General features: G+C 50.3%; 8 protein-coding genes across 8 annotated transcripts; 4 read left to right on the top strand and 4 right to left on the bottom strand.

Moving 5' to 3' along the window:
• Nucleotides 1-897, top strand: DEU56DRAFT_758954 (uncharacterized protein; the record flags this gene model as incomplete). The annotated part of the gene is made up of 1 exon (XM_041350276.1): nt 1-897. One exon carries the CDS (start codon nt 1-3, stop codon nt 895-897), a length of 897 nt encoding a protein of 298 aa, XP_041204985.1.
• A 1,451-nt stretch (nt 898-2,348) lies between these two features.
• Nucleotides 2,349-4,153, top strand: DEU56DRAFT_743000 (glycoside hydrolase family 76 protein; the record flags this gene model as incomplete). Its single annotated transcript, XM_041348979.1, has 11 exons — nt 2,349-2,456; nt 2,525-2,605; nt 2,662-2,811; nt 2,862-2,933; nt 2,984-3,047; nt 3,102-3,220; nt 3,272-3,284; nt 3,337-3,416; nt 3,472-3,492; nt 3,555-3,746; nt 3,845-4,153. 11 exons carry the CDS (start codon nt 2,349-2,351, stop codon nt 4,151-4,153), a joined length of 1,209 nt encoding a protein of 402 aa, XP_041204984.1.
• Nucleotides 4,154-4,497: 344 nt separating this feature from the next.
• DEU56DRAFT_743068 (uncharacterized protein) lies at nt 4,498-13,033 on the bottom strand (the record flags this gene model as incomplete). Its single annotated transcript, XM_041348984.1, has 18 exons — nt 4,498-4,821; nt 4,872-5,438; nt 5,492-5,834; nt 6,216-6,678; nt 6,731-6,846; nt 6,896-6,976; nt 7,033-7,130; nt 7,626-8,285; nt 8,338-8,391; nt 8,545-9,236; nt 9,711-9,964; nt 10,016-10,071; nt 10,125-10,147; nt 10,206-11,560; nt 11,633-11,782; nt 11,835-11,844; nt 11,899-12,460; nt 12,911-13,033. 18 exons carry the CDS (start codon nt 13,031-13,033, stop codon nt 4,498-4,500), a joined length of 5,931 nt encoding a protein of 1,976 aa, XP_041204983.1.
• A 1,158-nt stretch (nt 13,034-14,191) lies between these two features.
• DEU56DRAFT_916115 (signal peptide peptidase-domain-containing protein) lies at nt 14,192-15,701 on the bottom strand (the record flags this gene model as incomplete). Its single annotated transcript, XM_041357829.1, has 7 exons — nt 14,192-14,417; nt 14,477-14,766; nt 14,816-15,057; nt 15,110-15,200; nt 15,255-15,371; nt 15,422-15,541; nt 15,606-15,701. The coding sequence occupies 7 exons, from the start codon at nt 15,699-15,701 to the stop codon at nt 14,192-14,194; spliced, it is 1,182 nt and encodes a 393-aa protein (XP_041204982.1).
• Nucleotides 15,702-15,804: 103 nt separating this feature from the next.
• On the bottom strand, nt 15,805-18,595 carry DEU56DRAFT_822775 (gamma-glutamyltranspeptidase). Its single transcript, XM_041354170.1, has 13 exons — nt 18,553-18,595; nt 17,975-18,497; nt 17,618-17,924; nt 17,412-17,564; nt 17,101-17,356; nt 17,027-17,042; nt 16,875-16,977; nt 16,762-16,824; nt 16,588-16,704; nt 16,484-16,541; nt 16,150-16,434; nt 16,031-16,096; nt 15,805-15,977 (listed from the first exon to the last, which is right to left on the bottom strand). The coding sequence occupies exons 2-13, from the start codon at nt 18,367-18,369 to the stop codon at nt 15,934-15,936; spliced, it is 1,863 nt and encodes a 620-aa protein (XP_041204981.1). The 5' UTR covers nt 18,370-18,497; nt 18,553-18,595; the 3' UTR covers nt 15,805-15,933.
• A 661-nt stretch (nt 18,596-19,256) lies between these two features.
• DEU56DRAFT_543806 (uncharacterized protein) lies at nt 19,257-20,861 on the top strand. Its single transcript, XM_041346729.1, has one exon. The coding sequence runs from the start codon at nt 19,363-19,365 to the stop codon at nt 20,641-20,643; it is 1,281 nt and encodes a 426-aa protein (XP_041204980.1). The 5' UTR covers nt 19,257-19,362; the 3' UTR covers nt 20,644-20,861.
• A 197-nt stretch (nt 20,862-21,058) lies between these two features.
• Nucleotides 21,059-21,921, bottom strand: DEU56DRAFT_916112 (uncharacterized protein; the record flags this gene model as incomplete). The annotated part of the gene is made up of 3 exons (XM_041357828.1): nt 21,059-21,298; nt 21,356-21,408; nt 21,468-21,921. 3 exons carry the CDS (start codon nt 21,919-21,921, stop codon nt 21,059-21,061), a joined length of 747 nt encoding a protein of 248 aa, XP_041204979.1.
• Nucleotides 21,922-22,425: 504 nt separating this feature from the next.
• DEU56DRAFT_822764 (NUZM, NADH-ubiquinone oxidoreductase 21.3 kDa subunit) lies at nt 22,426-23,577 on the top strand. Its single transcript, XM_041354169.1, has 4 exons — nt 22,426-22,584; nt 22,638-22,751; nt 22,802-22,922; nt 22,974-23,577. Exons 1-4 carry the CDS (start codon nt 22,512-22,514, stop codon nt 23,206-23,208), a joined length of 543 nt encoding a protein of 180 aa, XP_041204978.1. The 5' UTR covers nt 22,426-22,511; the 3' UTR covers nt 23,209-23,577.
• The last annotated feature ends 526 nt before the right edge of the window (nt 23,578-24,103 follow it).

Raw genomic sequence — 24,103 nt, 5'->3', positions numbered from 1 at the left:
ATGGTCGCTGTTTTACGCACCTTGAACTCACCTACGCAGTCACCTGCCACCACCGCCCCACTCTCGTCAACCTCGAGAGCAAGTAGCTCGTGCTCGCACAGGGCCCACACCGCCAGTGTCCCAATGCGTCGTATTAGATTCGCACCCCTCCCTGAACCCACCACTCAGCTTGTCAAGTCAGATGCAATCATGGACACCCACTCGTACATGCTCTCTCCACTGCCCTCCAATACCGTCTATGTCCAACGCACACCCTCCAAACCAAAACCAAAACCTTCCTTTTCCCGCCAATTCAACTTATTTAAACGCCCTTCGACTGACTCGCTTTCCCAACATCCTCAACCATATGACCTCGGTGCCCTACTCTCCCGATCCACTTCCGTTCCCATCCTGTCTAAGAGCCAACCAAGACGTTTCTCCTCCATATCTAGCTCCAAACCCCGTTCTTCCACTAACACTCTCGGCTCAGGTGGTGGCCGCCATCCAATACCCCACCCCACCTCCCCCCCAACGCGCCCGACTGTCCCCACACATGGCACGCACATGCTCAACGGACGCGTCTACGGCTCAAAGCGCAAAGCGCTCGCAAACCCCTTTGCTAACGTGCGCGATGAACCTGAGTTCGTGGAATGGGGGTACGGTGGCATGGGCAGCATCAGCTGCAGCAACGATTCAAAATATTCCGTCCTCGCCAAAGGTACCCCTGCCCTGCTTGCCCACGGTCACGCCCAAAAGGTCGTCGTCGGTGGCGGCCGTGATGGTGCTGCGAGGGAAAGGAAAGGTGGTGTGGGTATACCTGATTTAGTTGGAGGTGATGACGATGACGGGAGTGGTATGGGATGGGTTCGAAAACGGAGACAAGAGAGGGAACGGCTCGCGAAGGGCACGCCAAGCTAGTGCAGAGACGGAGCGGCAAGCGCAAGCGCGGGGGGATGAAGCACGATCCAGCTATCGCCTCAGAGAATCGACTGGAATTACTGTATCATATATGATGAGATATACTCTTTGAGGTTATATTTTGATAAAAAGCCCAACTTACCTCGCATGACAAAGGTCTAACCTGCGATGTGTTGGTTGTTTGATAGGTCACAATGAATACGCGTCGAAGTCCAGCATGAAGACATGTCAATGTAATGTACATAGCCAACCTGCACGAGATATTGCAGGGCTTGCATCTAACTATGATGCAGGTCAGCCAACAGGCACCGAAGCCGAGCATGGTGCCGACTCTTACCGTCTCCTCAATCGGCGTCTCTGTGTCAAAGAAAAAGCCTGAAAATCAATCGGTTTTGAAGTTGAAGTTCGGCCAAAGACCGATCAAGACGGATACTGCGGTTGACATAATCAAGTTGCACAACAATTGCACAATGCAAACGCTCCAGACTTGCTCCAGACTCTTGATGGTGGATGCGGCCAAAATGGACTGCTCGGCATCCAATTGATAATGTTAACTCATACGTCCAGAATGACATCATCAACCAGTGAGAGTCGTCATCCAACAGATTCTGAAGAGACGTTGCCTCGGGAAGTTACGGAAAAGAAAGGCGGAAAATCCAAGTAGCCATGGACATCCGTTGATCGTCGGAACCATGATCAAGACCTTTAAGAACCTGTAGGATATTCTCGGTATGCGTATTGCAATCAAAGAGTGTACGTACCGATCAGACTCTCTTTATGTGCCATTGATGCTCTGACCGCAGAAGAATTTGGGTGCTTGTGCGGGCATTACCAGTCCAGGTGAGTCAGACAGAGGTGAGTTGCTGGACATGACTCATAACCAACGAAACTGGCTGAGATGTCTACATTACCCGAACCAGGAATTGACTCCGAGTCATGGGGCTGGCGTTGGAATTGAAGGACCTGCAGTGGCTGCGCCACCTCCGGGTCACCGCTGTTATGTCCCAGTAACTTGGTGGCATGCAGCCCATATGCATGATATTTCTGCTGATTCGTTCTGGCAAAGTTTCAAAAGAACACCATTTCCTAATTGCGTCTTGAATTTGATTAGTAAGCAACTGTTAGTACTAACTTCACGCACTTATGTAACTCAGGCTAGCTTCGAAGGCTTCGACTCGGAGACCAGACTCCAAACCACTGAGCTCGAATCTGCCCGAAGGACTATCTAGCTTATAGATTTTATCACCAATTGCGCCACACTCAGGAACCTTCGGATCGGTGAGGCTGAAGAAGACATGCACATCATCACTACGTACATATCTCATTGCAGCCGGATAATCAACCGACTTACGGTATGAATAAATGGTTGGCTAAAACTGTACGTACGGACATTGCGATTCAATATAAATTGCTCGGATGCTGAGCACTTGTCGCATTTCCCCGTGGCTCTGATGTTGTTCAGATTATCGACCTTCCTCGCTGTGATCGCTACCTTGCTCGAGACTGGAGCAGCCTCAGTTTTCAGGCGGCAGTGCACTACGACCTTGAGCGATGCGACAGTACGTGTTTTTGCTGACCATGTTGTTGATCACGCTGTTGAAAGCGCCGCATCCGTTATTCTGTCTAGCTTGTCGCAAACCAATTGCAACTGCATTACTACAATGTTTTCACAGGCACATACAACCAGGGCGAGTTATGGACTGATGCGGTATGGTGCCAGCTGCAACATCTTGACCTTGCACCAACGTTCGATTTATTTTTAAGAATTCATTGGAGGACCTGCACAACTTGATGCTGGCAACTGGTTTTAACGACTATGAAAATGTCGCAGATACCTCGTACATAGGCAAGGCCGCCTTGGATCCAGACACAGACTGGGCGAAATTCCTGTATGGTAGTAACGATGATGCTCAGGTAAGATCTTTGTCCGACGCGCAAGAAACGCCAGCTGAGCACTTTCAAAGTGGGTCATTTTAGCGCTATGGAAAATCGCGGACTACAAGTCTGCGAGAGGTCAAGATAGCAGTGCATATATTGTAAAATTTCCCTTTCCTTTTTATGATGCATTCCTGACGTCGGATCGCAGTCTAGTGCAGCCAAAATCTATGACATAGTTGCAAGGGAATGGGATGACACCTGTGGAGGTGGAGGTAATGTCAATCGCGTTATATCCTCGCTGTAGCTGATCTTGTGGGACTGTCTAGTGTGGTGGTCGACTGATCACACGTATAAGAATGCTATCACTAATGAACTGTTTTTGTTGACTTCGGCTGCTGGGCACCTGCGGACGAAGAACGAAACGTACCTTGAAAATGCGAATAAGGTGATTATTTCATGGTCGTTCTTATTAACAAACACTGATAGGGTGTTACAGGAATGGACTTGGTGTATGTATTCATATTCCCTCCTCAAAGCGGGATTATGAACCGGTGTTTGCAGTAAGCGCAAGCGGATTGCGTGGCCCCAGTGGACTGTTCAATGATGGCCTTGACTCGAAGACTTGCCAGAATAATGGGCAAGTCAGTGCGTCCAATTACTAATACAGCAACCATTGCTAAACACAGCACGAACTAGACCACCTGGACTTACAACCAAGTATGTCAAATGTTTGACGACCGCGTTCAACAAGCAACTGATGCGAATTGCTTGAACGAAAGGCTGTTGTCGCTTCAGGTCTTGCAGCTCTTTATGCTGCAACGGGCGACGAAAGCTTGTTAGATCAGGCTGAAGTCAGCTTGGATGCCACTATGAGATCACTTATTGACAATGGCATACTGAGAGAATCTTGCGACTTTGCGGTTTCTAATGATGAAAATTGCAACCGCGATCAGGTACTGTTTTTCCGCAAAGTTTTTACACCCGTGCCTGACTGTTTTCCTGAAACAGCAAGTTTTCAAGGTGGGGTCCTCAAGGGTTCTCTATACAGTTTTTCTGACAGGTTCCATAGGGTATCTGGACTAAACATGTCCAGTATTACTTGGACAATGCCGATGACATTTCTCGCATCGCCAAGTACAGCCATTTCCTTGGCTTTCAGCATTTGGGCGTTGTACGCCATGCGACAAATCCTGCACATGATGTTGGATCGGTGTGGTATGCCGCAGATCGAGGAGGATCGCAGTGGAGTCCAGAAGCTTCAGCGAGTGGCCTTCAGGCCCTCATATCTGCTGCAAAGGTGCGCAAATCTAGTTACCTGGTAAAACACCAAATTCACAGGAATGCCAGTACGGTCCATGCTGAAGCATCCGTACTATGACATACTCTACTTTTACATCACTTCACACACATGGACAGTATATAGTCCTCGCACCTGCGTCGTTCCACCTCAGTCTTTTCCCACTAGACTGAGGTGAGATCATTACTCTCATTATCGTGCTCGATCCTTATTAACGCCTATCGTAGTCTCTCGATTGTCTCTCGCAGCCTCCAGCGTTCGTTGCTCGCATCACTTCTTTTCACTTGGGTATGTTTTCGAAAACTATATTCAAATCATCCTAGCGTAATGTCATAAGGAAGAAAATATCATACATAAATATTCCTAGAAGCACAGCTACATCAAATCAAGGCTCGATCGCATATTAGCAGGAATTAACATATTTACTACCCTTCCTCCGCCATCTCCCTGCGATGGAATGGAGAGATTTTGGGAATTCTACTCGGTGGTGGCTCATCGTCCTCGGGGATCGTCTCCTCTGGGTAACCTCTCCAGTTGCCGGACGCTGTCGCGGGGTCATTGTCGTCGGGTACAGCAACAACCAGAGCGCGTTCCAACGCCTTTTCGCCTCTCTTCTTCAGACGCAGATTCATGGCGGATTGCAGTGACTCGACATAAGAGTCGTACTTCACAATTTCCGTGAGCAGGAATTGCGACTTCTTCTCCCAATTACTCAGAGCTTTCGCTCCGTTCGTTGAACGCGGTGCGTACTAAAAATAGAAATCAGCTTGATGCGAGCCGGGAGATCAACTGGACAAACCAGAGCACCCATCGGTTCTCTCAGTTCGTTATGATGCTTGAGATCCTTCTTCAACATATGCACATATTTTTGGAGTGCCTCCAGTTGGGTTTCCTCATCATGAATGCTGGATATTGAGGGTGGAATAGGAGGCTTCCAATCATTGATGAACAATCTCTCCGACCACGGCGAATGTGCGCGGACGGTAGCAGCGCTCTCTTTCCACCCGAGCTTGCTTCGGCCACTGCGACCGCTCCGCACGCTCATCGAATCGGCACGATCGTGTTCGGGCTTCTGTTCGTCCGATACAGAGCGTCCCTGCAGCGCATCGGTGACACGATTCCAGCCGTACTCCATGTTTGAAACGCCACCTGCTAATGGCTCTTTGCTGGTACGTGCTGCCCAGTAGTTGCACGTCGAGACCCACTCGTTGACGAGCTCCTCTGTACCGGCTTGGAAGAAGAATACACCGCCGTTGGACAGGGTTAGAACCATGCAGTGGGGACGTTGCCTGTTGTAGCCTGGTGGAGGCAAGGAGTGTGCCAGCGAATGAGACAGTTGTACTGCGCCAACGGACTGGGCGTTTTCCTACGAGACAGTCAACCAAACCATCAGAAACCGAAAAAAAAACAATTGCACACCAGCCAATTCCCGCCACCAACGACGGCAGAGAAACCTCCACCATGATCTCCAAATGTGAACATATTCAGCTCCCCTCTTTGAATGACCACAAACACGTCCATCCAGTTCTTAGACTTTGCTCTCTTCCCCGCAGACTCCCAGTACTGCTTCCGACAAAGCATCCCCTCCTTTGCCCATGGTGCCCCGAGAAGCGCAAGTTCTTCATCGGTGATGCTAATAGTCGTCGAGCTAGATTCATGGCTGCGGTAGCTTCGGTCCTCATCCTCCTGTGCTTCCCTAATGATCGTATGGGACAAGTTGGACGCGAAACCGAGAGAAGGGGTGAGGAAATTACCCATGGAGCTGTGCATGCCCTACGCGAATGTCAGTATTCCCTACAATCAAATATCACAGAAGCCTACATCCCGAGCCGACGTCGCAAAACTCGGCGACGGGCTGACACGTCCATCGATGCTGCTGTTGCTGCTATAAGGACTGTAGCTCGGCGTGAGTATCGACTGAATACCCCGGATACTACCCCGTTTGAGTGTCGTGAGCCGGTCCGACGGTCCACGGTAGCTGCGATTGCGACCGATGAGATGGGCTGCCCCTGGAGTGAGAGATGACGTCGAAACACGAGCCATGAACGTGGTTCCTAGGGGTTGCAAGATCTGCTGACTCTTGACTGCAGCATACATTTCCTAAGAGAATCCGTGAGTACCAGCAGGGCTTGTCCAAAATCACTCAACAACTACCTTGAGCAAGCTTTCCATGTCCATCTCCCAGTTCCTATCAAACACAACCGTCGAGGGAGCAGTACTCGGAGGTTTCGACTCTGGACCAGAAGAGTGGTGGAAAGATGTGGTGCTGCTATTCAGCGACGGCTGCGCTGTCGAAACAGCAGAAGAAGCCGCAGCGGAATTAAAGAATGCATCTTTGGAGATACTATTCCAGCTTGCTATACTACCACTTCTCTTTGACCGAGCGAGGGACTGCGTCTCAGTACCATCAGATGCCGTCAGCGGCCCACTGCTATTGTCGTCGTTCAGGTCCGGACTCGAGCCGTAGCGACTCGGGTGAGTCTGCATCTGAATGGCTGTCATCGTGTTGCGGACGAATTGGCTCCTCGACATCCTGTTTGCAATGTCTGCAATGTGGAGGTCGGTGTTCAAGAGGAGAATAGAATAGACGACAGCATGGACGACGCCTGAAAAGTACGTTAGCACAAATGATGAGCAACATGACTGTTGATGACGCACTAGCACTGCCGTATAGACGCGTAGGGTTGCAGTCCCAGAAGCGCCGACTCAACTCCTCAAGAATACGGTCCACTTGTTGAGTCTCAGCCTTGAGGTACAGTTTTGCGCAAAGACGTCTAGAAGGGGCAATCAGTATGGCACACTGGCTTTTCAATCACTACCCACCTAAACGCAACATCGAGCCTCAGCCCCGTAAAGTCAAAGTAACCCATGTAATAATGGAGTGCTATCTTGTTGACTTGCCCACTGTCGCAGCACGGTCTCGACATAAGTTCGCATGAAATGAAAAACGAAATGCTCACTGTCCACCCAACCACTCCGCAATCTTCTCCTTTGCCAAGAAATCCTCATCCTCGGTATAGCACTTCGCCGCCAAATCCCTCCCCCTCTCTTCATCCGTCTCCTCCGTCCGTGCAAACGAAGGATTAGACGCATATCGGTTGAGAATAAGATCATTAGTCGTCAACTCCTGATGAGCTTGAGAAGAAGCTAACAGTAACACCAAAAAAAAACAAGCACGTCATCAACAATCGCCCAAGCCCAAAAATAACCAAAACTCACATGGCCGAACATCATCAATCACAGGGATCAAAGATGGCTCAGAGCTCGAAGCTACAGAGTGATGTTGGACACGAAGACGAGACATGTCGCGGTACGAAGACTGCATTTGGTTGCCGTATCCTTTACTCCTCAAAGGTCCTGACAAAGGGCTCGACCCGTGCCTGAGTGCGTTTACCCTCGGCGAACCAAGCGCTCCGGATCCGGAACGTGACCGCGAAGGTGTTTGAAGCGATGACGTTCGCGGCGGGACGATAGGCTCAACTGAAAGCCCGCCTCTCGAGGGTGATACTATTTCCGTATCAAAGTCTAATGACGACTGAGTAGGCACCGTCACGATCGGGGTAGACGGCGGAACGGGGGGTAACACCGGAGATTTTGAAGTATCCCTTTGATACCTATATTCAGGAGTCTGAGTCTTCAACCGGGTATACGCAGCACGCCTCGCAGGCGTAGAAGGGTCACGCAAGTCCAGCGATGAACCAGACTCTGGATCAAGCTGAGACAAAACACCCTGCAATTCACTAAGGATCCCGTGGAGCGATGACGAAGACTCCCAAGCCTGGAACTCGGTTGATGGAGCAGAGTCCTTGGGAGGAAGCGTGGGTGCAGGCGAAGAAGGAACGTTTAGTTTTTGTAAATCAATGTCGCTCACGCTCATGCTCCTTCGCTTGTTATGACTAATGAACCTGCCCTCTGGCCTTAGTTTGTCGTTAAGACGTGTTTCAGGAGCCAGCGTTCGATCTCGTGTTCGCGACATGGGATCAATTACGACAAGAGACCGATCGTCTGATTCATCAGTGACCGAACCGTGATGGATGGGAGGTAGGGGTTTGTGATCTGTAGAACTTGAATAGGAACTCGTGAAGGATTCAGAGGTGGGGGATACAGCAGAGGGGCGAGGAGTGTCGTCCGGTAGCGGGGGCACAGGAGGTGCAAAACTATCCACAAAAGTCGGTCGTGAGCGCGGAGACCCAGTCGAAGAAGCGTCCGTCCGCTGAAAAACACATGTCATGAGCCCACGTCGATTCTAAGACAACCACACTCACCGACCGGTCCCGAGTAGTCGACTGACCCAGCATCTTGCCCAGAAATGCGCTTGTCTTGGCTCTTACAGATTTCATGGGTGCCTGAAGGGCATATTCAACTCCCAGTCACCGCACAAAAGAAAGAAAACACACCTTGTCACTTTCCCTATCCCTATCCCTATCCCTATCCTTCGTACTCCCACTCCTCGCCCTCGGGCTCGCCATAACCCACTCCGAACTCGGACTCGACAACTCCCTCACACCCATCTTCGAAGACCTCAACACAGCAGGCGTAACATTCACCGTCGGAGCACCGGGCGAAGCAGAAGAAGAAGAAGAAGCAACAGGAGGCGAAGCAGAAGTCGACGATCTAGGACGCGAAGCCCCATGTCCATGTCCATGGCCATGTTTCGACGCACCAGCAGGCAACGGCGGCTCCGCGCGTTTCTCAACCTGCGGAATCACCCCTCCCCTTTCTTTCGCTTTGCGCACGAGAGTTGCAAGGTCGGGACTGCTGGAGGTGCCTGGGGCGCGATACAAGGACCGACGTCTGGTTTGCATGTCGGGGTCTTCGGCATCGTAGAAGACGTCGTTGGAGGAGGTCGCGGAGGAGCATCGAGCAGGGGAGGGGTCGGGGGCTGGGGCTGGGGATGGTGTTGGTGGGACGACGACGGGCGTGGGCGGGGCGTAGGCGTAAGGGTGAGTGTGGGCGTGAGCGCGTCCCAGTGGTGTGCGCAATTCTCTCGACGGGGGTGAAGGCGAAGTGAATTCATGTGCAGGAGAAGCAGGGCTGTCAGACACGCCTAATGTACTGATATCAAGACTTTCTTTGAGCTTGACCGTACCACCGTGACGAAGTGCCTGTTCGAAATCGAGGTCAGTGCGAGAGACGCGGCGGGATTCTTTAAAGTCTTTTGAAGCTACAGGTTGGAGCTGGCCATTTGAGAAAGAGGGCGGCGGCATCGGGGAGCGCTGTGGAGGGGGAGGCGCATATTTGAAGAATGAAGCCAGGTTGAATGAAATTTAATCGTACAGAGCGTCAATTGCAGCGAAAAAAAGAAAGAACACTTGAAAGACACAAAACAATTGGAACTTTCGCCAAGCGGAATGGAAGCGCAATTTCTGATACAATTTCGCGTGTCCAACCTAGGGTAGCTGCTAGGGTCGTCGTATTCTACACCTCTTTGGGAATAACCATGGAAGACATAATCATGCAAGACAGAACATGTGTACACGTATGCAAGCAAGCAAAGAGATGGGGAAGCAGATGGAAAATAATCTATGGTCAATTGAATATCTACGTACCATCCTGCGATCCGGGCAAGAACAAAAAAAATATCATGCGGACCACGACTCATCATACAGATCAAACTACCTGACACACACTCACAGACCAAGCTCCCTTCGAGACGTAGAAACACTAGGCATCTGCCCACTTGCAGACGTACGACGTTGTCTCTTCATCGCCACGGGGGGAGATGGGCCCAGCCCCACTCTATTTGCATTCGTCGTTCCTCGACCATTTGCAAATCCAGTCGGCACCGTACTAGTCGTCGACGCGCGCGGTCGAGTATTTGACGATGCAAGTTTGGGCAATCCAGCACCCCCTTTGCGTGCATTTCCATTGGGCGCACCAGAAGCCCGGTTTCTACCATGACAACGTCAGAAAGCGTCCCAAAGGATAATATTCATTACAAACCGTTTCTTAATCACATCCGTCTTCAACGACAGCGGACGAACGACACCATGCAGTTTCTTTTCTCGGAATCAGCATCAAAACGCAGTAGAATGTACGTCAAACAACTCACAAAAAATAGCCCGCATGCATTGCCTGCATGTAAACGCCGTCAGTTAGTTCAACCCCATAATTGCCGGCAAAATTCACGCACACAAAGGCTGTCCCTCGGGATCGCGTCTCCAAAGCGGCGTATTCGTCGTCTGGCAATTCGTACATGAAGTGGGTGGCTGGTCCCCATCATCACTACTGCCTTTCGTATTCCCAGCGCTCCCGTCCCTCGTACTCAGATCAGGTGTACTCGTCGCTGATCGAGATACAGTGCCGATTGTGGGGCTCAGTGCTGAAACTGATTTCTTGCGCCGAATGTCCTGGGCTATGCGTTTCGTCGAAGCGATCTTCCGCATCTGATTCCGTGGGTTGGACCCCGTGGTAGTACCTTCGACAGATGGAGGTGAAGAAGCGCTCGAGGTTATATATGGTTCAGGGGATGCGGTCGAGCTGGACGTAAGGCCATTGCCCCATCCGTCGCTTGATGGACTAGCATGGTAGCTCTGTAAGACCCCGTCGCCATGCTCCACTGGAAGGATCTGTGTGGGATCAACCGTATATGGGCCCTGTGCTAGATTGACGCTAGCGTCCAGGTTTCCGAATGGAAGTCCGAGTAGATGGCTGTAGTCGTCTGACTGGAAGTTGGCAGCGGCACTTAGATTACGATATCCTTCGGCCATCGCTGCACTTGCAGCCGCAGCCGCAGCGGATAGACCCTCATGGAGGCCCGAAGAAGGCCCGTATGCAGAACCACCCAAAGGATGTGAAACAGAATCATGGAATGACGAATGAGAATCGTCCGTGGAGTGGAGCATATGCGAGAATTCGTTATGTGAGCCACCATGCATATCAAACATCCCGTAGTCCCGCGGGAAGCAGAAGTTGAAAGGGGTGGAAGGGAAGGGACTGGTGCTCACGTACTGATCTGGCTCCTGAGTGGTGCGGGGATTGCCGTCTACATTGGAGGGATCTGCACGCAGCATGCTCTCTGCGTGAGGTGCTTCTGCTCTCCGTTTCTGCCCAATAAGACTATCGGGCGACAAGGGCTTGCCATTGACCTGGTGTCTGCCGCTGACACCGGTGAATAAACCCTCCCGCTTCACGGTATGATCGAAGCTCGTTTTTCGCACGTGCCTGGGGAATGCACGTGCTTTGGGTGACTGATCTGGCAGCAGTTTCGAACCTCCGTGGAAACCGAAAGAGGGGAGCGAGGACGGGTGGAAAGCGGGGGTATTAAGCGCAGACAGGGAGTGGTTGAGCTGACCGAGTTGTTGGTCGTGGTGGAGTCCGTGAGTGAATGAGAGTGGATCGTTGTCGACTTGGTTTTCATAAACGGCTGGGAGGGTACCAGAAAGACCTGAGCGGGGTGCCGAAGAAGACCCCGGATAAGGACGATGAGCGGACGCACCAGGTATCGGGATGCTGGGCGACGATGCGAGGCCTTCAAGATGTGATTCCCTGGTTGAATAACTATTCCGTCTGTCCTTGTCGCCGTTTGTGGTTGGGTGGCTCATGGAAGGGAAATGATACCGGGAATCAGATTGAACAGAGATCATACCGTGATGATCAAAGACGGCTGCGGACTGGGGTGGCCTTGAACGGGAACGACTTTGAGGTCTCCAGTCCATTGATATGCGAGAGCGTGATCTGCTCATGGCACGCCAGTCCATGGCTACGACACTAGATGAGCGTTAAAAGGATGTCAGGCATCACGTAATAGATGAGAACTGACTCGTCATCTTCTACGCCATCTTGATTCGTGCCGTCAAAACCGACGACCTGGACCTTTGCTTTACCCTTGTCAATTCTACGGCCTCTTCCCTCGTCGAGGTCAGGGATAGGAGTGGGGGCGGCTTCTGATTTGATATCTATCTTTGACGTGGCATTTGCCGCATCCTCTTCCTCTTTCTTCTTCTTCAACGCGAGGGCCATCATTCTCCAAGTGATGTTCTCCATTCTCTGCGCATGAGGTAAATTTGCCTTTTGCCTTGCGTACATCCTCCAGACTTGTGTTGCAAGAGGATCTTGCTTTGCGAGTTTTTCTGGGTCGTTCTCGTCATAGGGTGGCGTTGACTCAAGGTCAGGGGAGCCGGACAGTCTAGGAGATGTGAATGTGCTCTGAGCGTGGTCTGGATTTGGGGAACCAAAGAGGTCATCAGAGAAAATGTCGCTAAAGATTGCAGATTTTGACTCGATAGTCAATGAATCTGAGGGGGAGGAAGGTTTATTGGAAGATAGCGGGGATGGCTCGGGATGTGAGGGTATTGTGAGCTGAGTCAGGGGTGGATACAATGGAGTTGAAGGGGATGTAGATGCGGGAGACATCCATAGCGACGGTGGTAAACCAATGTTAGAGCGCTCGACAGGATGGTCGAAAATAGAATAATTTGTGGCCGAGGGAGATAGGAGGTCTGTATGGACAGCTGATGGAAATGAAGATGTGCCTCCATCGGGACGTCTGGATAGATTGACGTTCAAGTGGGCGGCATCGTTGTTCTGTGAATAGGATTAGGGATATGCTGCGGAAAAGAAGGAAATGCTCACGATTATACGACGAGGATTTGAATGGCGAGAGTGCACGCTGTCATGGGCATGGGGTGGACGTGGCAAATGAGTAGGATGGTCGTTTATGGGAGACATGCCCTGTTCCGCGGAGTGGGATGCGGTGGAAGAGTGGGCCCTGGTTAGGGATGGTCTGTGAGGGTGATGTCCGGAAGTGGATGAGATGGAAGTTGGAGCATGTGACCATGATGAAGGATGTTCAGTATACTGAGGATGATTTCTCGTTGAATGATCTTGTCTGGGTACTTGAAATACGCCATTAGCAGCCAAAGTTGCAAAGACTGTCGGATTAAGTGGAGCTGAAAATAAAGAGTTCCACTCGTTTGGTGAAATATGGTGAACTGGATCATCTTGATGAGAATTGAGCATGTAAGGAGAGGTAGAGGAATTTGGATGATGAGACCAGGGTGAAGAATGATGTGATGAAGAATGTGAGCTAGCAGGTTCGGAGGATTGGATTGAGAAAGAGGTATTGAGGGTCGGACGTTCGGATATCGGCCAAGGAGTGAGGATATTTTTATTATCTTCAAAGGTTACTCCAGCTGATGATGAGGAAGTTGATGAAGGAGGCATGGTTTGGTTAATCGAACATAAATTGTGACCGGTTAAGAGAAAGAGTCAAGGAGGGCTTTAGCATAGGGACAAGGTACGACTTCTAACTTGTAACTTGGTTAATACCCCTGACACCCATTTAATTATAACATACTATCCCCTCTGCCCATATAAAATTCACATGTCTGATGAGTGTCTGGGGTACTTGTCAGTTCGGTGGCGCAACGCATGGACACGGCCTCACGGATTCCCAGTTACGAGTTTCATTATTACTATACCACCCTTGATTCACGTCTTTCGACGATCCCAGTACTCGGAATGTAACATCAGATCTAGCCATCTTATTTTGGTCTACAAGCCGTCACTATTTCTCTCACACAGTCTTCTACTGCCAAGCCGGTCGGATCTTCCATCGACTAATTTTATCCATCCACATAATCCCCACAATAGTAGGAAGGATGTCTGCAGGACCACATTGTTCAATTTCGACAATATTGTCACACCTGACGCAGATCGTTTAACTCTCTCCGAGCCTCCTCATGACCCGCCCAGGTCTAGCCCCGTCATCACACCGCCCTGTCCGGCTTTGATCCAATCACCTAAACTTCGGCCCGGTCCTTCCTTCATTGATCTACACGTCATTACCCCGTGCGAAATTTCAACTCTACAACTCAGTCTCAGGAAAGTCATACAAGCTCGCTTCAACCTGGACGCCGCGCCACCATCAAGCCAAGTCTATACATTCAACACACTCCAAATTTAAATTAACCACATGGCAGGGAAGTAAAACCAAACTCAAACAGGCGTCCGTGTGACGACCTCGCACCGTCAACGACTCTTTCTACTCTACTTGATTCGCCATCCTACTCCCCCAAAGGCACATTTACCCACATGATATCACATTCAAACATCACTGTGATTCCCCGAGGAACCACCATCTCAGGGTATTAGTATCTTCCATCCTTAATCTGATAATCATTGCACCCGCTTCTTCCTCTTCCTCTTCGCCCCTCCATCATCATGCTCCACACTTTCTCCCGTCTCACCACTCCCGTGACCGCCACCGCTCCCATCCTCCGATACAGTTTCTCCGGGGGTCTCGACAGTCTTCTCGCTCTCAGGATCATCGATCCATTTCCAGGCATCACCTAATTCGCCTCTAATACACGCTATCCCGAGGAAGGACGCCATACAAGCGGGGCTAACGCGCGACGAGAACAATTACCACTAGCCTTTAGAGCGCACAAAACCGAATCTCACCTCAAATAAAGTAAAGCGGGCTGGCCTTTGCCGAACACGTGCATCACTGTCATTGTAGTGACGAGGCCAGCGAAATACGCAGCTAGGGTCGCATAAAAGTATGGCTTCCCAAATGTGCCTTTCCCTCCCCCACGTGCGTGGTCATAACGTAGTGCCAAGGCAACAAATGTACCAGGGATGACAATGTCCCCTAGCCCGAGCAGTGTGTACCCTCGCTCGCTGGCAAACGACAGCGATTTGGGCCAGAGCAGTTTGATGGGCACGTCCAAAGACGTGGCTACTGTGAGCATCTAGGACGCGTCACCGGCGTATTGGAAGAACCCGAACTAAGCCACTCACAACATCAGTACCAAACATCCAGTATACGTCGTAAAAGAACAGTCCAGATAGAAGGATGCATCCCGTCTTGAACGAATCTAATTTAAGGAGAGAAATGGCATTATGCGAAAACGAGAGTGCCAGTATATCCACGATGAGAGCGGATTTGCGGCTCGCTTCCGATCTGTTGAATAGCACAGAGGGTATCAAAGCGAGCGGCAACAGCGCGATCGTCGGCGTGCGCAACGAAACCGAAAGCAATTCTGCCGCCCAAATTAAAGCACGTCCAAAAGCACGGTGACAAAAAGCACAAACCCCGTGGACCCTTTAGAATCAACACTCTATTCCGATCAAACTTCTTCCATCGCTCATCGCCCACCACAAATCTCATAAGCGACGCAGCAGACTATCCCAAAAAAATGAAAACACGCGAACGCATGACAAAAAAGCACGAACTTACCTTCCACACACTGCCTACGCCTGCGATCGAAAAGTACCATGCGAGCAACCAATTTATCCATTCTTTTCCAAAATACTTCATTAAGGCGTACATCCCAAATAGCGCTACTGAGCCAGCCTGGTACTGCTAAGCGACTCAATTATGTACATCACAAGGAGGGAACTCACAACCGGGAAAAGCCACGCATCTGCAGATGAAAGCCGGTCTGGTATCTCATCATCCTCATCTTCATCATCATCTTGCACTACAGAGCCTTTCGACGTCCCTTTTACAGACTTCTTCAGGGTCTGGAAACGCGTGAGTTTCCTTTAGGCATTAGTGGTCCAGTCCGAGGGCATGGCTACTACGCACTGGAAGTGAACCGTGTGCTCCGGCGAAGATGGAGATGGAAGCTAAGCACAGAAGGCCTGCATATGAAGAAATGAGGTCCCAGTCTGGGTCGTTCATTTCAAACTTTGGAATCTAATGTGCTTCTGTCAACTATGCAATGCACCTTGACAGACGTGTCAGGATCAGTGTGGGCTTGTTTTGGTTTGTTTAATTCTAAGGGTGATGCCAAATAAACTTGTACTTGATCTCACGTTTCGAGAGACATGGCATACATTCGGCTACGTACGATTTACTTACTACTTAGATACTGACTAGACTACTTCGGACGTAGGACCGCGGAGGGGTGCGGCTAATATCCCGCGGCGATACCGTTCTTCCTCGAGTCGCTAGCCGCTGTATCACATCGTCAATCACCTCCCCATCACATCATTTGACGTCAAACGTACCAAATATCTTGCCATCTTTTTGAACCACCGCTTGAACGACAGCAGCAATGCGGTTAATATCTGACACTAAGACATTGCGTGGGTCAGAAAAATAGTTTCTCGGAAAGGTGACGACATGCCTGTGATATTATGTCCCCGTTCTAAAAGAGCGTTTATCAAAGGACCAGGCACGACATCATCGGCGTCTACTTCGAGTGGGTAAAGCTGATCGTGGACTCGGCCGCATTCAATAGCCTCGCTGACGTCCATTCCCCAATCGAGGTTTAACATTACTTGTAGGACTGCGCCAAAAATTCGTCCACCTCCTGAACCTCCCACGGCTAGATAAAACGAGCCGTCTGAGTGTTCCATGATCGTGGGTGTCGTTGAGGATAGGGGACGTTTTCCGGGCTCGGGGTAATTATCTGAGAAAAGGTTAATTTTGCGACGATGTGATAAAGTTGAGCTGCATACATGGTGAGGGCCATAGACCGAAGCCGTTGGGGCTTCCGGGAACCGCAAAATCGTCCATCTTACTCCCAGTCAGAAAAAGTTATCGGGTACGCGTGAGAACTCACCTCGTCATTCAGGATAACACCAGTTTCGGGGTCAAGCACCATGGATCCAAACACGACATTCACCGTGGTAGTCAATGCCACGGCCATGCCGTCCTTGTCGAGCACAGATGTATGACTCTGGGAACACAATGACCTTGATTAGCGTTCTACATGGACAATAAATACATCGCGTACAGTTCCATGATCGATCTTGACGTCAAACTCTGGATTATAGTATTCGGGGGGATGCGTGCGATCCTAGAACGTCATCCAGAAAAAGCAAAGCAACAATGAACAGAAAATCGTACATCAGTGATGTTTACTGCTATAGCATCTGCAAACGATTTTGTGGATATTTCGGCGACACGAGCCGTTCCGTTTTTAACATATGGCAAGTCACCAATCCTTGTGCTAGTGTGATGTGAGACTGGTTGTAAGAAACTTGCAAAGAAGCACTCGCCGAGCTGCAAAACCGACTGACGTGATATCGTCAGCCCATCAAGAAACAATTCAACGAAATGGGTAAACGCTCACACTTCAAGGCCTCTATGAAGCGGTGAATGTTTAAGCCAGTTCGACCTTCACCGATGAGATCATAGCGTTCCAGTAGATTCAGGATATGAAGAAGCACGGGTCCGGAAGTAGGCGCGCGGCTAGTGTACACTTTCTTATCACGATACGTCCCTTGAAGAGCGTGATCCACCTTCACAGTGTAATTCTCTAGATCTTCGTTGGTCATTATTCCTCCCTCGGCCTGAATCTTGCGTATGATGGAGTCTGCTATGGGGCCCTGCTCAACAATAGCTTAACTGTAGCTCCAACACGAGGCACATCGAGCGTCAAACCTTGTAGAAGACATCGGGTCCCTCCGACGCGATAGAAGAAAGCGTGCGAGAGTAATTCGTTCGTCTAATAATCTCGCCTTCAAGCAGCATCCGTCCTTCTGGAGCGAAAATAGCTGTCCAGTCTTCTTCGGGAAGCATACGGCTTTCAAACATCTACAAAGCGTGGAATCAATCAACGCCATAGATTCACATGGCCATCGTTTTACCTGCAGACGTCGTGCTAGCTCTTTGTCAACTGTCCATTCAGCAGCAAGGTCTACGCTTGGCTGCACAAGTCTAGCCCACGGCAATGTCCCCCATCGTCCATATGCTTCCTGGAGTCCGCGAATTTCACCGGGAACGCCAATTGCTAATCCACCCCATCGCGCAGCGATTGGATCATCCTTGTACATGGTACTGTTTGCCAAGGCCGGTGCCGTTTCTCTGAAATCAATGGTATATACTTCCGAACTACCACCCTCAGATGAGGGTGGAATGCGAACCGTCATGAATCCCCCTCCGCCTATCCCCGAGCTGATTCATGTCAAAAACATGAACTCTGGCCGAAAACGCAGAAAACGCACGAAAACATGTTGACCACACCAACACAAAAAACGACGCTGATAGCGGCATCAACAGCATTTCCTCCTTCCTTCAAGACGTTGACACCTATGTCTGAACACCGTTTATTCTCAGAGGCAACGGCACCGTGTTCGGCTGCTATGAGATAGGCAGGGTTTCGGGTCTGAGTTTGGGGTTGGGTATGTAGATGCTGGTGAGGTTGGTACCCCTGTAACAGAAGTGTCGCTAGACATATGGCAAGCAAGGCACTCAAGGCACCCTTTTGCCATCTACGTCGACCAATCGGCTCCCTCGTATGCAGGTAAACCGGGAGCTCGGTTTCGGTGGAATGAAATGCTTGCTTGAAGGTATCCACCGGAGGATCGTTTTCTCCAGCGAATGGTTTCCTATAATCCATGTGCTTGAAAATCAGGTCAGTTGGAGTGTTGACGTAGGTATCTTTGAGATAAAGAAGGTGGCCGGAAGTAAATGTCTGCCAGACTGCCTCCCACTAAGGATCTTTGTCCTTGACCTTCCCCGGGTTGCCTGTTGCTCGGATTCTGCGCGTCAGAGACACGTAACACAAGAGAAATCTTCGCACCTTACTATACCAACTGAGACGGCCAATCTGAGTGTGACACTACACACTTCCAAGATGAGCCGGCAATGTGCAGAGGTGCCGATTCGGGTCCAGGATTATGTAAGCTAATATATTAGTAGTCCCGTGGGGGTGCCTGGACCACCGCCACGATCACAAATCCTATTTGCTCACAGGCGTCCGATCCCAAGTCTCAGCGCAACGCGGAAGGGCAACGATGCCAGGTCATCGATCACTAATGTTCCAATATGATGGCTCTGAGGCCGACAGTGCTTCGAACGTCGGCTCTTTGAGCCATGCTAGGTGATTAATGCCCCATTACCGCACTCTCCGGAATACTTCACGAGAGTCTCAGTGTTTCACCAATGATATACAACGCAGTGGGAGGAGCAGGTATGTTTCCAGAAACTATTGCAAATTTAAGTGATGGCTTTGATACAACGTTTTGCCAGGACCTCTGAAACGCAGAAAAACCCTGGGACTTAATACTCGTTTTGATCGTATGCTTGCCCAAGTGCACGTTACACATTCGTACAGTTCTGATCCGAAGAAACATCGAAAGCGTGCGCGCTCTTCCGGATCTTCCTCCGTCAGCAGTCATGACCTTCCTAAGACTCCTGTGGACGCATATAGTCACGAGGGTAGACTTGGAAGGGATTTCTCCGTGGTGAAGATGAACAAAAGGGCTTCAAACCCGGCCAAGTCTCCCCTGGTGCAACACGAACCCAAAACATATCGAAAGGTACGCTATATGCGCGCGCCTTTCTGCTCACGAGAACCCAAACTTGGCTATTGCCGCATCAGGGTTCTCAAATGCGGGTACCGACAAAGGCCCTACCTATGTGGCTTGCCAGTACGTTCAATGCCTTGGCACCCGAACATCCACTTCGAGAATTGCTTCCTCCTTCTCCGGTTCACGAAGGCGTGATGGAGGCCAGCACTCGAAATGATGCATCTCTACCATGTTCTCAAGAGGCCAGTATAGATCGCATGTTTGCCTTCTCTCCGTTCGATGCTGATGTACGGGAAAACAATAATACGTCTCGTGGAGCTCCACGCCCACCGTCTGCTAACCCGGTATTCTGTGATGCTGGGCCGATGCCTTGTGACCCGACTATTGTCAACGCGGAGTTAAAAACATTCCACCTCGGAGAAGATACCCTCGGGTTTCGTCCATTTTCCACTCCTGGCTCACTCGCCGTTCTAGAACACGCTGGTATTTCAAATCATCCACGTAACTTAACCCGCCCGTCAGAACCGCAGAAGATCTCCACGCACGTGAACACACCCCTTTTGTCTAATGACGCAAGTGTCAATCATGCCAATTTTACATCGTCACCTGTTATTCGTCAAAGTTTGCCAGAGCCGGAAACTTACTTGTCCTCTGTATACCGCGGATCATCTATTGCTGCTTCCAACGATCTTGGACCTCACTCACCGACGCCTGACTTCCTAGAGAACGACCTGATGAATATATTTTCTACCCCCGGACCGGCATTTACCGTCTCTCGACCAGTGTACTTCGATTCTCCCACTGAAGATCCTTCACTGTCCGACCCTCTGGAGCCAGACTCGTACGAGCTTGACTTGGACGCTCTGGATTTCCGCTGGCAGCCATTCTTGAGAAAGTCCTTGCCTGACACTAGCTTGGCCAACCAGCAGACTTATACCTTGCATGCTTCGGCCACGGTTCCTCCCGTCTTTGAAGACCGCGACGTCCTTTCGTCGCTTTCGCCTCCTTCCTTCTGTGGTGTCGCTGACGATCAAGCAGCAATGCCAGAGGCACCTGACGCACGCGTAGAATACGACCGCCATGATGGGCCCTTGGGTGGTTCACCCGTATCTGATCATGTCGTCCAACAATCTTCATCACCTCAGTTGAATGGTCAAAGTGGCACAGTGGTCTTCGCTCCCACTTTGGGTATTTTTATTTCACCGCTCCAGGGAGCACCATCATCCCCTGCGGTCCCTGGCATGGTCGATGCACAAGACGAGCAGGTGGAAACGCAGGGGTCAACAACGGTAAGCCCACATGAAACAAAATCATCCCGCCATATTCAAACTCGTATTGCCAAAGCTTTCCGCAGGACATAAAACGCGCACTACGGAGAACCACGAACCTTTCACGCCCCCACGCCCAACTCAGGCGTCACAACCAACAACACCGAGGAAAGATCGACCCAGTCAAACACGTACACCGCACCCGCCTCGGCAAGAACAACAATCGACTGTCTCATGGATGCTATCGCGTCGATCGCTTTCACGGAGGGGCAGCGTTGGCCATGAGGACATTGAGGGATTGTTTTCGCAGCGCTCGGATGCCAGTCATGACACGATTGAGTCGTGGGCGGATTGCCATTGACGAATTCGAGCATTCTACACCTGCATTTCCATTAGTAAACATTACAATTTCTAAATTACAAGTCTATTGGTATCGAGTGCTTAACTTTTTACGACGAAAGCATCGCGAGGGTATATATATAAGTGAAAGCAAGCCGGTATTGGAGAGTTATGAAACAACTTCAGCACCGTCAAAAGGTTCGATGGTCACCCCACGTTCTCCCCGCGACTTTCGAAGGATATGTCGCTCGAGAGTATATATTTCGTATGACTTCGCTGCGAGCATCATCGCACGGATGTGGTGCGGGTGTGAGCAAGCAGCCACCGCATGTTTCCGGGACTGCCAGATGCACGTTGCGAGGTTCATGCCCGTATGTGGATTTGGCACCCCATACCAATACATGATGAGCTAGGGGGACAGTAAGGTCAGGGAAAGCCACTGTGACAAAGCGTTTATTGCGCATACACCACCGTTAAGCACAGCCTCTTCGTGAGCTAACTTGTCGGCATCATAGAGGGCTGTGCGTGCGAGGATCGTCAATCAAAGGTCCGGATACAAGCGAGTGATCGCTACGTACGTCCGCTGTCGCTCCCGGGCATTCGCTTGCTGCGAAAGGCAACACAATACCATTCACGCTCCTCATCTTCAGGAAGTTCCAGCTCGGGCCAATTGAACGCTTCCTCATATGGTACTTCAGCGTAATGTGGTGTCGCAGGATGGAAATGGTGCAAAGCTTTGTGTAACGACAGCGATACGGGGTCTATATCGGGTAGATGGGTCTCGGAGAGCATCGGCTGCTGTTCTAGTAATGTAACAGGTAGTACCCCGAGCTCGTGAGGTAGAGAAGAAAGCAGCGGAGGTAGATAGAGGACATTAGATGTGGGTTGTGTGAGACTTTTAGAATTGAACGTAGGGAGCTCGAGAGGGTCACGCTCAGGCTCAGGCTCAGTGCTATGAGCGACGAGACCAACATGTGGGGGGTGTTGTGAGCTAAGGGGTTCGTCATGACTATGGACAAGTGTGAAACCCATGATATGGCGTGCTGAGTTGAGGGAAGAAATTAGCTGAAAGATCCACGCAGCACGCACACCTTATATCAGGTCCAAGACCAGCATACGCGATTCACCAGCCAAGTGATGAGGATGACGTTATTGTATTGCGTGATTTTGGGTTGACAACCACGATTGTCAAGGAATGATTGTCTTCCGTCCATTTAGGTTTCAGAACCAGGAGTTGTGCACCACCGCGCGTAAGCTTTTGTTTCAGGTGGAACATCTAGAACAGGCATAGTCAAAGTTTGAAAGAGCGACTGTGATGAGGTGCAATTACCATCGCCAGCCACTGGCAGCCGACACCTGAATCTTGGCATGACTCAGATTCAGAACCTTCAGAAATTCGACCGGCTGAATAGTGGCATTATGGGCATCTGACATACCACAGCTTCGTCCAGAGTGCACCAGACCGACGTGAAGGGTCAGATATGATAACAGTCGCATACATTTGGCAGGTTCTTAAGCGCCAAGTCCAATTTGGGCCAGAGACCACCACAATATTATTATGTAATCATTTCCCTCACCCCGCGGTTCCCCGAGCGTTCAACTCGAACTTCAAAGCTTCACAGATGGCGGCTGCGAAAAAAGCGGCAGAGTCGACTCTCTACCATGTTCATCCGAAAGGTTTTTGGAAGAAATTTCGTGAGCTGTTTCATTTTTTCGGCATTTCAAATATCTGTGAACGCGTCTACCAGGCGACGCTGTGGTCATTAATCCCGAAATTTCGAGTGGTATCCCAATAGCAGGAATCTACAGATGGCCGCAGCCAGGTTCTAGACCAGAGAAATATTCAGCTCCAGCAACCAAAGGTAGGGCTTTTAGGCTTACTATAGGCGCTGCTCATCCTTTTTCTTGTCAGCTTCCGACCCCGCTCAGAATCCATACTGGAAGAGAGATGTTCGGAGGGCATATCCCCAACTTTCTGTGGTCACACAACCCGACCTATCGTCACTTCTCATCCAACACTCTGAAGCCCAGGCGTACGCTCCAGTGCCCTCTGCGTGATAGCTCACACTGACATGTAATCACAGAATTCCTGCACCCTCTGAAGTCAAGGAAGGAGAGAAATCGGACGTTCCTACGAAAACTCAGGAGATCATGGATTTGACAGGCGCCATTGCTGCAATCACATCTGTGCGCAAGGTGTATGACCAGTCAAAGCTCCCCCCGAAGGTGCCCACACCCTTCAAGAAGTGGAGAGCCGAGCTCGCACCGGACGCCCCTCATGATCCCAATGCCTATTTCCCAATGTTGCTATACAAGTAGTCGACTTTTGCATTCTACTCGAGGATTTTTTCCACTTCTTATTGGCGATAAATCAAGCGACGACACTCCTAGAGACAACCATCGTATGTTCCGCGCCGTGGATAGTCTTGATTATCGACCACAGCGGGTTGGAGATGCTTTCGATGTGAATTGGGTAAATTCCTTTGCACGGAGTGCACAGCAGGTTCTTCCCGCAATGTTGTGCTTTTTGATCGACTGAAGTTCCCCAGCAACACTTTCACGTAGCCATTCACTGAACCAGGTGCGTTACTAAATCGCTGTCCTGTGTGACGTTCGTCATAGCAATGTTCGGTGCTGTTTAATCACTGTTTGGTTTACTTCTCCTGTTGAGCATTTGCTATAGCTCACTGACTTAGTACCTAAGATGCGAGTAGATGAGGCTACACTACGACGAACCTCTGGCATATTACCTCTACCGCCCTTCCAAGGCTTTTGACATGAGTTGATATCAAACACCATAGAAGGGAGGCATGAGGAGGGTCACAAATACAATGAATTGCTCGCACAAATGGGAGAGATGCAGCTTGCTCGTGCGCTGAGTACAGGTGTGTGTCAACGGAAACACTAGAAAATGATCGCAATGTTGAGCTCCTCGCGGGGGCAAAAATTAATGTGCACGGCGTATTTACGCATCTATCATCCACTAGGAAACCAAAATATCGATGAGTAGCTCTCCTTAAGCGGTGCGTTCATTTATAGTATATCCCCTTTTTGGCCAACTCAACAAGCTATGTTCTACTCTTGCAGTTCCATTGTCGATAACCACTCTTCCCATTCTAACCGAATTGGCGTACTTCCTTACTGAAGGAACGAGGCATTGACACAACGGATTGGGGATGCAGAGGACGGATGCAAGAAAGGGGTATTTCCAAGT

Source organism: Suillus clintonianus (genome assembly GCF_016758775.1).
Source record: "Suillus clintonianus strain FC179 chromosome Unknown DEU56scaffold_79, whole genome shotgun sequence".
In the NCBI taxonomy this organism is placed as follows: Eukaryota; Fungi; Basidiomycota; class Agaricomycetes; order Boletales; family Suillaceae; genus Suillus; species Suillus clintonianus.
This window is presented reverse-complemented; position numbering and strand designations above follow the sequence as displayed.